At 37.3% G+C, this 14,016-nt stretch overlaps 1 protein-coding gene across 1 annotated transcript in view; it reads right to left on the bottom strand.

Annotated features, from left to right (window-relative positions):
* ATR (ATR serine/threonine kinase) overlaps window positions 1-14,016 on the bottom strand; it is a 38,834-nt gene that overhangs the window by 17,775 nt on the left and 7,043 nt on the right. Inside the window, exons 8-26 of the mRNA XM_058030975.1 lie at window positions 13,833-13,985; window positions 13,492-13,684; window positions 12,638-12,897; window positions 12,054-12,244; window positions 11,848-11,948; window positions 11,359-11,530; window positions 10,538-10,705; window positions 9,741-9,935; window positions 9,212-9,397; window positions 8,660-8,752; window positions 7,126-7,256; window positions 6,789-6,932; window positions 5,860-5,953; window positions 5,019-5,144; window positions 3,368-3,574; window positions 3,048-3,161; window positions 2,015-2,130; window positions 1,022-1,142; window positions 9-146 (exon numbers count right to left, since the gene is read on the bottom strand). Coding sequence (XP_057886958.1) covers window positions 9-146; window positions 1,022-1,142; window positions 2,015-2,130; window positions 3,048-3,161; window positions 3,368-3,574; window positions 5,019-5,144; window positions 5,860-5,953; window positions 6,789-6,932; window positions 7,126-7,256; window positions 8,660-8,752; window positions 9,212-9,397; window positions 9,741-9,935; window positions 10,538-10,705; window positions 11,359-11,530; window positions 11,848-11,948; window positions 12,054-12,244; window positions 12,638-12,897; window positions 13,492-13,684; window positions 13,833-13,985 — 2,903 coding nt within the window. The remainder of the gene's footprint in view (window positions 1-8; window positions 147-1,021; window positions 1,143-2,014; window positions 2,131-3,047; window positions 3,162-3,367; window positions 3,575-5,018; window positions 5,145-5,859; window positions 5,954-6,788; window positions 6,933-7,125; window positions 7,257-8,659; window positions 8,753-9,211; window positions 9,398-9,740; window positions 9,936-10,537; window positions 10,706-11,358; window positions 11,531-11,847; window positions 11,949-12,053; window positions 12,245-12,637; window positions 12,898-13,491; window positions 13,685-13,832; window positions 13,986-14,016) is intronic.

Genomic DNA, 14,016 nt, shown 5'->3' with positions numbered 1-14,016 from the left:
CATCTCACCTCTTGTTGATCCTCTTGACTGCATCCCAACAAAACATAGACAAGGATGTGTGGAAGCAGATAAATTGTCACTTTGTAGTCATTTTTCATCATAATGCTGCAGCAATCAAAGACTTTTCTGGCAAGATCATGTCGCACCTATAGAAAAAATATTATATCCAGGAAAAGCATCATTACAAAAGTGCAAATACATGAACAATCAATAGGTTTCCTTTGGTTGATGAACACAAATTCCAGTCCATTAAATAATTTTAAGATACCTGTCTTCTACAGAAGGTTCATTGGACTTAAATCTGCAATACAAATACCAGATGGCAGCTGCTATTACATGTAGCAACTGCTGACAGCCAAAGACAGGCAAGCACTGCTTAAATTTCCACTTCTCCATGGGTTTTACACCATTGAGAACTTGCACTGGCTGTAGAAACAACCTTAAGGCTGAGAGTCTGCCACCACACTCAGCCTCTCTTCCGCAATTAAAAGCCTGCAGAAAGTAGGATATTATGAAGACATTCAATTCTACTCTGTCTGAAAGAGGACAGTGCAGTTACTGAGGTATTGCAATTCAATTCACTTCTTACAGTGGCTGATTTGGAAGTGACATTTTCAGTGGGTCACTTAGATATTGGAAAGTGAAAAGAAAAAGAAGATACAAGTACATTTTATATGCTAAGACTGTGGAGCTACAGGGAAATCTTTCCAAAACTGAGAAGATAAATCCAGAAATATTTCAGAAACATCTCACAAGAATTTTTCAGTGCCCTCAGTTTCACAAGAGTGTCTGGTCAAAGACAAGTTTCCATGATTTTTAGCTTTGCTACTGCCTGTGAAGCCTTGGCAGGAAGCAGTGCTGGGGAAGGGGGAGTGCAGTACCCTGCTGTAGAAGCAGCAAAGTCCTGTAAGAGGCCTGCAGCCAGCACCCATATTCTCCCATCCACCCCTGACCTGCAGAAACTGAAATGAGGTTCAAGAACTGTCTTGCAAAGAGTCTACAGAAAGATTTCTTTTCTTACCTTTGTTATAAGATAACCTGCCCAAGTTGCTGACCATTCTGCAAAATTATCACCTAATTTGCTTAAGTAAATTGGCTTCTTCACCTTAGACCAGTTTACAGCCTTCTGATAACTCTTGTACCTGTAATTTTGAAATATTCATTTAATAAAACTAACTTTTCATGTAATACAGTAAACAATAGCACATTGTTAGTTATGAAATTCCCTCACTGGAGCAATATGAAGTCCTGTCTTCTGACTCTTCAAAAGTAGAATTAAAACCCCCACTTTCAGTAGTCAACATCTTTTATTCTAGAGCTCCTTAAAATGAAATATGAAATAAAAATTCTCATAACTTGATAGGTTGTTTGTAAGTATATTTTAAAGTGCTATTCATAATCAGTTTTAAGAAATGAAGTTTGATAAACATCTGAGTTCTTGACAGGAAAAACCCAGAGCATACATGAAAGCTGAGAAAATCTGTTTTCTAAAAAGGTAAAGCTTATCACAGGTGAGCATGACTGTCTTCATGAGGAAATAGAAGGGGAAACATTGATTATTTCTAGTTGAGACAGCAACATAATTTGAAGTTTATCATTACTTCAACAAAATGAATGTGAAGAAAAAGTCCAATTAAAACTCACTGAACTCCTCCTACTTCTGTAGAAGGTAGGACTAATAGGATGCTAGTAGATTTGAGTAGAGGGGAAAGAAAAACAAAAGCTTCAAAACATCATGTAAGTCACTGCTCTCAGGACAAACAGGCAAACATGGGCAAAGTATGAGCTCCAAGTTTTGCTTGTTTGATTTAGAGAGAATTACATTCAAGTAAGTAATAATTCAGCTTTTAGTAGAAAGACCTTATTCCAATTTTGTGTATACACATACACAAAAGAGTGAGAGTCACTCATACATGAAGAGTGAGAGTCACAAAACCATATATGGTTAACACTATCCTGGAGAAAAAACCCAACAGATGTGTTAAGAAAAGCCATTCCTTTAGCTGTCATATACCTTGTGTTTAAGTGAGGTTCCAAGATCTCCTGCACATGCTCAGGAAACCTCCTCCAAAGCCTGGAGCCAGGGCAGTCAGTGTTTGTCTCTCTACAGTCATAGATGGACAGTAACTCCTGAAAAAGATGGTTTGCATCACCAAGTTAGCACTGAGGATTTTCATGACCACAGTACAAAACCCTGTGCATACACCCAAAACCCCATGTACATGACATGATCTTTCCAACCTGAATGAGTCTGTGATAAGTAATGAGAGACAAGTTATGGTATGCTTAATTCAGCAATCATAACTGCAAAACTGTTATCCAACACTGTTAATCCTCTGTTACTAGGCAAGTTTTGATTTCAACTATGGATTCCCTAGATTCTCCAGTTGGTGTTTGGACCACATTATCTTGTATTCTTCACATCTGCCAATAAACCAGGACTAGAATTTAGTCTGATTCCTCCTTGTGCAGGAAGTGCACAATCTTGTGCATATGCTAATAAAACTCTTACCTGCTGACTACATAGGACCACCTATTTTCTCCTGGACTAAAGAACTATCCTGAAGTTTTCATAAAGATATTAAACACCAAAAACAGCAAGAATGAAAAAGCAAAAACCTTCATCTGCTAAATAAAACCAGCACAAAAGACTAGAGCCTGAAAATAAGGGTAGGTTCCTTTTCACTTGCTTCTTAAAAGTGTAAGCAGAAACAGAGAATTCCTAAGAAACAGTCTGCTTTTCATTTCTGCCTATGCAACCTGAACTAATTCTAAGCCACTCTCAGGATTAGTCCTTAATCCCTGTGTATGGACTGCCAGTTACCTCTAAAACATCAGATGTCTCCTATAATATTGTGACATAAAAACAAACTCATCTATCTTATCTGAGGACTAACCCAGAATACTAAGTGTACTTTCTAATTTAAACCTGTTACAGGATGAAGTTTCAAATACTTAAAAATGAAAAATTGTATTGCACAGTTCTAAGTTCAATGTTACAGAAAATAATCTGTGAAATAAAAGTAGGATCTAACCACAGATCTTACCTGGATTGCATATGCTGCAGAATCCTGAGCACGAACATTGTCAGCATAAGCAAGGAAAGCTCTGGTCAGTTCCATTAACAATCCATAGGCAAAATTTGGATCTTCCACTCCAGCCTTAATCACAAACAGAATGCCAGTTTTACTAATACAGAGTAATAGCTGTATCTCTAAATAACCACTTGGAAGTGTAACTCTAAACTGTTTTAGGTGAGACAGCAAGTCCAGATTTTCAAAGGGCCTAGAGAAAAGAGGTTCCCTCCTCCCAAGGACTTTTGGAAGACTCCTAATGCTAAACAAACCACTACTGCAATGCTTCTTACCACAAAAGTGAAGTGTTTTCCTTGAGTTTCACTTGTTGAAAAATCGAGCCTGCCAGGATCTATAGCTCCCAGTTCACCCAAACATTCTCCACAGAGCAGTCGTGCCTGGGAATTTGCATCCTGGCAGCCAATGAGAAGCACTGTCACCAGCTGGGAGATGACTGGCTCCACAGTTTCACTGTCTGTGACATACTTGATCAGCTTTTCCTGGGAAGATGAATAATAAAGATGAGCCATTCTACAACCATATTTGTAAATAATCTCAGAAATCTTCAACCTGTAACTCACTTCCAATTTCATTTGGCCACAAGTTCAGCTTGTAACTACAGTCCAATTGCACTCATCTGCTTCTCACCTTAGGAAGGACTAAATAAATGTGTGAGGAATTTGGGCCTCAGTTAATGCTGTCATGGCAAATATTGTATTTCATTATCATACACCTCTCTGCTAACTTCATTTTTTTAATTTGTCTTACCAAGTACCATTTTTTCTTTTCTACATTATCTATATTTTTCACTTACTTATCCCTCTTCTCATGTTTTCCAATACTTCCTCCCAACTTCTCTCATGCAACTGTTGTGATACCTCCTGGGTTTCCTGCCATTTCTATCCATTTCTATTCTTATTATTTGCCATTTCTTGGACATTTCATCACTCTCAAGTCCTACAAAGCCCAGGGTTTCAAGTCCTTTGATCAATGTCCATAATTTTAATTGGGTGTCCTTTCTTTTTTTGCTTTGACCCAGCTTTTATTCCTTAGTTTCACATTTAGTCCAAATACAGAAAAAAATCAAGATGTTTGTCGTTGTTATGCTTAATGAAAACTGAAACCACAGCCAACATAACAGAGCAAATAGTTTCACAAGCTGTGGAACTAATTAAGTTTGATTTGCCTCAATTATTTTGCTAGACCTCTAACTCAGCAAGACACAGTAGGATTTTGCTGATCTGAGCTGCAAGAATTATTGGTTGGCCAGGAGTACACACAATGATTGTTTGTTCTTTTAGCTGGGCTTTTTTTTTTAATTTCTGGCTAAAAAGTGTCCCACAATCTTATAACTACTAAGGGTACAGATTTATTACTTTTTCTAATGGGTCACATTCACCCTTTGGGCTAATAACCACACAGAACTGTAAAGCAATGTTTTCAGCTTGTACATAGCTATAAAATGCTTTTGAATATGATCAATGGATTCAAAATTTTGAGGGTGGAAGACAAAGAAGGAAGAGAAAAAAAAAGGTCTAAGGTGTTCCAAGCACATCTTAATTCTTTCATATATTACACACATACACACACTTGCTTTTATGCATGAGGCTTCTGATGCAAAAACCATACATGCCCTAAATAGACAATGAGCCCACACAACAAATTGCTGAAATGGACTTCTTAGATACATCTTTCCTCAGAGTTGAAAAAAAAAATAGTACACTAGCCTTGCTAAATCAGCATCACAGCGATTTGAAAGATTTGCACGTCCACCTACAAAGTGGTGTCATGAAAAAGAATCCATTTTCCCCATTATATGAAGAAACAGCTTAATAAACTAAGGATAATAACCCAGCTCAAGTGAACACAACTAGGAGTTCTAGACTTTTGGTCCAGATGCTAATGTGATTTATTTTTAGTTCTGCTGAAGGAGGTTTTCTATACCTGGTTTCTATACAGTGTTTCTTTCAGGCTGGTTAGTGCATGAATCCGAACATCCACATTCTCATGCTGAATAGCTCTCATGGACAGCTGCAGGGCTGTCTGCAGGTCTGTGCTTTTGGAGGATTCCTGAGCAGGATATAAGAAGTTCAAGTTAACTATAACAGGAATATGACTGAAAGTATAACAGGAATATGGCTGAACAGCATCTCCGAGAACACAAGCAAGAATACATGGAAACAACTGCCTTTTTGCTTACATTCTCACCTATATCTATATACCATTGTCTTCTTGCCTATTTCTAAAAATGTTTTACTCAAAAAGCTGCTATATTTTACTTTTGGGTGAACATAATGATGGTGTAAATAAAAGTATAAAATCATAAGAAAATGCTTTGCTTAAAGTCTGTCTAGAATTAAATTATTTCTACTTTTGTTGCATCACTCCCAAAAATAATTGCTACTTCCCATCTATTTCCTAATCATTCTGAGGACAAGCAAATGAAATGGACCACAGAGTACTCCTAAGAAGAGACAAACTTTGCTCCCTGTAAAGATAACATGGCCAAAGCTAAAACTGTTGACTTCTCATTCTAAAATCTGTCACAAAAGAGAAGAAAAGTCTGGGTTCAGGAGACACTACAGAAACAGGAATGTTGAACATATTCCTTAACCAGAATCAGAACATGCTTCAAACATGCTTTTTGTGATACCTAAAACCAATTTTCTGTATCACAGGCAGATAAATATATTTCCACATAACAATACATTTCACATGTTTTCCTCAGTTGCCATGAATTCATTTTATGCAGTAAAGCCAAGCAAATAAATAAAAGAAGCTGTACCTTTCTGTATTCCTGAAGGACAACCTGAACTTCTTTTAGTTCAGGAAGGTCAGGTAGAAAATATATTTCATGCAGAAAGTCTCGTACTGCATCCCTAATAGTTATTAAAAAAATATTGCAAAGAATACAGCAAACATTAGTTGAATCCAAAAACCCCCATCCAAATAAAGCAATGAAGAAATCTCTTTCAATATTGCTACTATGGCCTTGTACAAGAGCCTTATTATTCCTATTGCTACCTTTTATTGTGAAAACTGTTGATATGATACAATGCAAGAAAAATGAAAACCCATCAAAAGTAATCAAGCTATTAAGTAGCAACATTCCTAAAACAACCCTTTTATGTTACAAAATGTAAGATGAAAAAGAATTATGACTCAACCTTATCTTCAAAAAGGTTAAGCATGAGAATTAAAGTATTTTGATTTTATTTTCAGTTGGTCTGACCATTTGAATGGAATGTATGAAACTTTACTCAACATAATAATCTGTGCACTTCATAATTATACATCTAATTATTGAAGAAAACAAAGAACTAATTTCCTCCCCATTTCCAATTCTGTACACTTCTCTTTAGCTTAGAGCAAATGTTAGCAATCATCATTATTCTGCAGAGGGAAGTAATTTTCCATATCAGCACAATAAACACACTGAAGAACACCTGGCAGGCTTCAGTGTCTGAATGGACTGTAACTTGGCCACAGCATCATATATATTTATAAGGACAATATAAAAACCCCTTTTCAGATGAGGCTTGTTACATTTCAAGACCTCAACACAATTTAGAGAAGGGGCAATTTTATAGAACAGCAACTATTTAGTAAAAAAATACATTTTCTGGTCTCAGTGCTGGATGACTTGAATTTAGGGTTATCCCCATTCCTGTTCAAGGATTTAAACCATCTAACTGGAAATATCTTGTGCAGTACCTGTTCTCCACTATGAGGAAGTGGAATATTGCTGTGGTTTCCTTGGGTTGGATATGTATGAGGGGCAATAGCACCACTATCACCTGGCTGAGCAAGGAGCCAAGGTAGGAATGGTCCAGACTTCGAACAAAGCAATCCCAGGCTCTGAACAAGAAAAGGCAACAAAAAAATATAATCAATGATTCTCCTCTGCAGGAAATATTTCAGGTGAGTCGTGAGAAGCACTTTAAGCTATTTCAGCACTGTGGTTTAGATTCCTGTCCAGAACAAAACAACACAGTGCATCAAAGGACAGAAATAGCAGGGATGTCACTGTTTGGGTACACCATCAGCTCACCTGCAGCACAGTTCTGGGAAGTCATCCTTGTATCTCAGAGCTGTTCTCAGCGTGGTCATCATCTTCACTCTGACAGAACTGATGTGCTTGGGACCCATGAGTGTCATTAAAGACCTCAGGCTGTTTAAAGCCTAGACAGATGAAAATCATTTTAATGTATTAGATACTCAGGAAAACATGTAGGAATTATATTTTCTATTAAAATCAGGCTAGCCTTGCTTAAGAAATCATACTCTAAGATATCAAAATTAGTTTGATGTTTTAATAAAGAACTTGGGTTTAGAAAAAAAAAGGGATGAATCTCTAATGACAAGATTGTAACAAAACCCTACATTATCTAGGCTGTTGACAGATCATGATGGAAGAACTGCAGACACCAAGGAGTTAATGATAACAGATGTCTATTATAAGACATGATTAGCTATATATCCCAAGCTGAAAAGAGAAGCCTTAGGAAATACAGAGGAAATAAACAAATTTGCATTTAAAAGAAAAATCAAACCAAGAAAACCCCAACAGAGTTGACATACAACTGCTCACAGAAGTGACTGGCAAGCATCAGAGAACAGGTAATGGCTCAGTTGTCAATGAAAGACAGAAGAGAAATACTGAGATGCAGAAGATATTTCAGTCACAGTAACACTACACCAAACAAGGTAGTAAAATGTCCAGCATGGCAGATCAGTAACACAGAATAAACCTGAGCTTGAGAAAAGGTCATGCAAGGGGAAACTCACCAAGAACAAAAACAGAAGATAGAAACAATAGCAGATGCAGCAAAAAAAGTGCTGTACAAATTAGGAAATTCAGAAAGCATGCAGAAAAGGGGCTATTAAAATGAGAACATTTTAACATGAATATCTGAAAATCAAAAAAACACCAGAGAAAATGCAGTCTGTCAAAGCAAAGGTTATGTACATTCTAGCATTGAAAACTTCCTGTAGAAATCATCTACAGTCACTCTGTGAAGAGGCTAAAAGGCCAGTCTTGTGGTTGGAAGCACTGCTTCAGTAGAATTTTCACTTTGTCTCAAGCTGTGAGCTCTAATTTCTCTAAATGCACTCTACTGAAAAGCTTAAAGGAGCTGTTCTGTGGGAACCAAAACTAATCTCTTGGATTTCCATCTTTTTACTTTACCCTTTGGTGTCCTTATATAACCCCATGCAGTAATTCCAGTTTCTCCCACATTCCCTCATCCTCCCACTGGTGTTTGTTTCACACACTAAAAATAATACACTTGGATTTCTCCCCACAATTCCTGGTTGATTGATCCTTGCATACACCATGTCTGACTGAAATATGTATCTGCCATTATTATCTGATCATTATCTACCTGAACATTAAAGAAATCAAGAACTTTTAAGCTTACACAGAAGTCCTACCCTCAGTGAGACCACCAGTTTTAAGGAATCATTTTGGGACCCTAGTATCTTTGAGACTCCCTTGACAGTTGCATGATCACACAAGTAAATCTGGAATATTATAACAGTGCTTGCTTATTTTTGTTTTAATATTCAGAATTAAGTTTACACACCATTTTTTTATCCTCAATGCCAACACTGGAACTCAGTAACTGCATGTTAAAAAAAGCCAAGATACCAAGCAATTTAGGTTGCAGATAATCAGCCTATGGAGAGGAAAAAAAAAAAGTTAAAACCCCAAATAATTACAATAAGTTAAAACCTCAAACAATTAACACATTTCAAAGCCTAAGAAATTAAAATGCAGGTATGAAATGCAAATTCTGAAATACATATGAGAAGAATCCCAACTACGTAGCTACTTAAGAAATATCAGTGTTATTGACAGACATCCCTATTAGGCTGTGGGTCTTGCTATTTTGTAAGATGTTAGGATTTACATGTGTGTTGTTGGTTTGTTCAGGCACTTTTTGTTTTGATTTGGTTTTATGCATACTTGGTATGGATCTCTCTGTTACAAAAACACTTCATAGGAAATCTCAGCCTTTCTTCCACTTTTCCCCTGAAGTAAGTGCTGTTTAGAGAATGGCAAATTGTCTACACTCTCACAATGGCCAAAAAGAAATTACTGAAAAAACTGAGCATGAATATTTTGATGTCCTTACCATTTGTTCTGGTGAGGTTATTTCCCTAGGTCCCTGATAGGGATCATCCTGGGAGGCAAATGAAGCCAGTATGGACAGACCATTGAAGACTTGCTGGTAGTGCTCCCCGATCCGCAGCAGCAACTCGTTATGCAGGCCCTGGTAGTCCTGCCTCAGCAAGCTGCCCAGCTCTATCTCAGTCTCATTCTGCACTCAACACAAAGAGATATCATTTCATTTCATCACAATGTAATTAGAGCACTGAGAGACAGGAGCCAGTGGGCTGGTTGGTTTGTTATAGAAGTCAAAGCTTTCAAACAGCTCAATGTTAGACAAACCGAGCTTTTAGAATTTGCTAAATTCATAAAATATCTTAGAAACATTCCTCAGAGCTAATGGAAGTGATTATAAACAATAAAAACAAAATTTCTGCATATGCAATTTCCCAACCTCTGCTTTGCAATACCTTAATTTAAATACAGCAGAAAGCTCACTATGCATCAGCTGTTGCTCCTAATCTGCAGGTGTAGCAGAGCAAATGCTAATTTACCTTGAGGTAGTGCAGTGCCCGCTCCAGCTCATCCTTAGTGCAGGAACAGACCAAATGAGAGAAGATGTATTTGAAGTTATTGATTAAAATCTCTCTTCTGTTCACATTCAATTGCTTTGCTATAGTTCTGATAAGTGTGGAGGCTGCAGGACTGGCCTTGGCTGCAAGGTCAGGAAGCAAAACTTGCAGGGTCCGCTGGTAAATGAAGAACTACAGTTAATGTAAGAACCAAACAAACAAACCCTCCACAACCCCAGGGTTAGGCTAAGCTCCATTTGGGTCAGTACCACAACATGTGTCTGCTCGTAATTATCACCACAGGTATGAACAGAGAAAAACTTTCATAAAATGCATATACCTTACAAAAATGCAGATAGAACTAATTACTTCAGGAGCTGCTTCATATAATCCATACAAAGAAACTTGTAAACAAAAACTGAGCTAGCATTTTTTGTGTCAATCCAGATTCTCCACAAAAGAATCATAAAAAACCCCAAAAGAAGTAAAAAAGGTAGTTTTCATCTTTTGAAATAAGAAAGCTGACACCATGCAAAATCACACCTTACAAAGGATGCCTCCAAGTGCACTAAATCATTAATATGCTTAATGAGCATTTTAAACTTTAGCTCCTTATCCACCATACTTGAATTGGCACTGTATTCATCCCTCCTAACCCCTTGATAAAACTGTTCTTCTGCATTTGCTGTCTCACTTGCAGCATTCCCAAGAGAAAGTGTGGATTAAAATTGAACTTCACAAGCACAAGCACAAAATACCAAAAGGAATGACCAACTTACTGAGAGAAAGCGATTTAGATCTGGAAAATCAAATACACTGGCAATCTCAGATAACATGTCCAGAGCCATTTCTCTCTGGTGAGCAGCTGTTTCTTTCTGCAGCTCATTGCCCTGGCATGGAGCACTCAACACCACCATCTGGCTGGAGTGCAGGGATTCCACTAGAAACTAAGCATGAAGAATGAGGTATTTAGTATTATTTGCCCCTTGTTCACTCCCTAAAACTAAACACAAAAGTTTCACTGGTCTTTCCATGCATCATTTTTCCCTCTCATTTATTGCACATAGATCTATGATTATGACTTTGCAACAGAACAGGATTATAATCCACTTATTAATTACATTCAGTTTTGCAACTCTGGATTCCAATATTGCACTACTAAAAAATATTCAAAGTTAGAAAAGTCTGCTTTGACAATTTTCTTTTTAAACAGAACTTGTTGTCGTTAGATAATGGATAGAACAAAAACCCTAAATCAATCATGGCACAGAATTATGCCTGTGCAATGCTGACTTCAATTCCAATTTTAAACCACATTGTCTTGCAGCAATAGTACTACAGAATGCAAGAGCCTCTGTTTCAGAATGAAGCATCTAGGGAATAAACCAGAGAAGCAACACTATTGAGGGGAGATCACAACAAAATCAAAGATTTCCCATTCCTTCCTGAATGTTGGTAGGGCCTTTTCCTTAAAATAATTTCTTTCTTGTCCTATGAAATTTCATCTTGAGAAATACTGCAATTTTGACCTTGAATTCCATTTTCAAAATATATACAAAGAACCCAAAGGCATGCACTTTCTAAACCACACTCTTTTTACCTGACAGATTGGCTTCTTGTACTGACTGAAGAAAGCCTGCAGCTTTATGGCCTTGGCTGCTGCCAGGGCCCGGATCTCTGTGTACGCTGCTCCGGCCACTGAAGGCGACTTGGACAACAAACAGTGCAGCAAATGCAGGAGGGCAAATGGCACCAATTCTCCTTTGGATGCCCTTACAAAGTAAGCAGAAGAAAAAGGATTAAAAAGTAAACCTGAATTGTTGCATTAATAAAATGACTTAAGAACATGCAATTGCCATCATGCAAAATGAGTCATGCTTGTGTCTGCATGGCTTAGCTGTAGTTCCTGTGACAGGGCAGAAGAAAATGAGAAAATGAGAAAATGTTCCACAGGAATCAACAGCTCTGTACAGTTGCAATGGCCTGGGAAAAGGGTGACTTCAAAAAAAGTAATCTTACACTTAAAGAAAGGGCACTTTGTATCACAAACTGACACAACTTGGCAATTTTCAAGATACTATCAAAATACCTTCCAATATCTCCTGTTGTGAGAATCAAGGTGTCTTTAAGCTCATTATTTCTTGACATTTTGGCATTTGTGTAGGCTTCTTTCATCCTTGAAACAAACAGCTGACACACAGGAGAACAAAAGCACGTAAATGTTAGTGTTTGACACTAGTGAAACAAAACCCATAGTAAGTTAGGAACAAAACCCAAAAATAAACATGAATTCACCTCTTTTATGAATCCTTCTTCAGAGTCTAAGGATTCTAGTATGTTCTTTATGCAGTTACTGAAAGCCACTCTTACATCTTTGTCTGGATCTTCCATTAGATTTAATAAAGACCCAACAAGAGTCTTCACACTGGACTCATCATTATTAAAATCCAGGTGTTTGCAAAGATGAGGTATGTTTTCTATAAATGCTGGATTGGAGGAGGGAAGAAAAACATGCTTTTAATAGTTTTTCAAAATCCACTGAAGTGCACAAAAAGGTGAGGCAAACAAACCATAAAGCACACTTAACTTTTAAAGAATAAATACTGTGAAATCAGAGAAGAGATTTAAAATTCAGATTTTATCATGTATTACACTTTTAGATATAGCCATAGACCAAATTTAAGCCAAGGCAGCTTAAAAAGAACATCACTGGCAACATTAAATATCAGCACTGATATCAATTGAAACACAACACTTCAATCATCAATAAAACTATTAAAAACCCAACACAGAATAAAAGGAATGGAGAAAGGTACAGATATAATGACTTAGTACCTCAGATGGAAGTGTAAAGTGTTACTAAAGGTAAAGCCACATACCTAGCTTTACTGAACTGGGTGCTTTGCTCTCAAGTAGAATGAAAAAGGGCTTGAAAACACAGGCTTGCACAGAAGAGGTTTTTCCATGAGCAGAAGTCACAGTAAGGCTGCTACACAAAATATCATAAGTAACATCCTTAACAGCAGAGTCTGCTAAAGAAGGTTGTATATGGAATGGACCAGAAAGACAACAAGATAACTTCCCAACTATAGCAGCACAGGCCTCCTTGACTAGCTCAGACTCATCTCTGATTTGATTTCTGAAATGGAAACAAAAATGAAATTGTTTTAATAGGTCATTTACCTAGAAGTTTGTTTTTCTACATTGTCTGAGTTCTCTAACTACACTGGCAGTACTATCAGGACAGCTTAAGGATCTGTCTCACTAAATCATCTCTGTCCTTTTCAGATCACCCTCACGTTCTGTTAAATGTTTGCAGCAGCAGTGGGCATGGTGAGGCTGGCATGCTCTAAAGAAGAAACTGAAGACTAACACAAAAGGACAGAAGACACCAAGACATCTATAAAAAGGGCAGAGAAGCTGCAAAGATTTGAAGAGACATATGGACAAACACAAAATGGATTTTACTGACAAAAATATCTCTCTTCCCCTCCTAATTTAAATGAGGGTCTTCAGCTAGCAAAGGAACTTGCATACTGACATACTAAGTGAGCACTATTCTGTCACACAGACATCATCATGTGCACCTATCCTGTTAATATCTCATGATTTCTGAAACTAAGATCTAATGAATTTCATTTGAAATGAACATTTATTTTTGTGCTTATGCTCCATTTATTATATGCCCATTTTTCTTCTTGCACAAAGACAGAAAAGCTGCATTAATACATACAAAAGAGCTCTGGGAATCACGCTGCAGGACTGCACAGGTTGAAGCAGGAGAGAGAATCCTTTAACACAAGTAGCCCGAATTATTTCATGGTGACTTTGTAATGCCCAGTGATAAACTGATTTTCTCCAGTCCAGATGAATGTTTTTTGGGAAGACAGTCAGAAGGAACACACAGTGTGACTGAGTTTGGGGCGCTAAAGAGAAAAAAAAGAAAGCAAAGAGTTACCTGACCTAAATTTCTAATACCATCACTCATCATAAGAAGGCAAATAAAATAATTTTACTTTAGAATAATAATCATTCCAAAGTGGAATTAGGCTTTATATACTTTAACATACTTACAGAAACTCTGTGCAGTTTTTTGACTCAAAACTAGAGGACCAAACCCCCACATAGATGGCTTAAAAGAAGAATCATCAGGATGGCTGTAAATCCAGGGCAGAGACAGCAATCCACATAAGTCATCAAGAATCTGATCACTCAGTGGAATTTTCACTAGGGGAAAGAAGCAGCAAAACAAACATTT

The sequence above is a fragment of the Melospiza georgiana genome, chromosome 10, assembly GCF_028018845.1.
Source record: "Melospiza georgiana isolate bMelGeo1 chromosome 10, bMelGeo1.pri, whole genome shotgun sequence".
NCBI lineage: Eukaryota > Metazoa > Chordata > Aves > Passeriformes > Passerellidae > Melospiza > Melospiza georgiana.
This window is presented reverse-complemented; position numbering and strand designations above follow the sequence as displayed.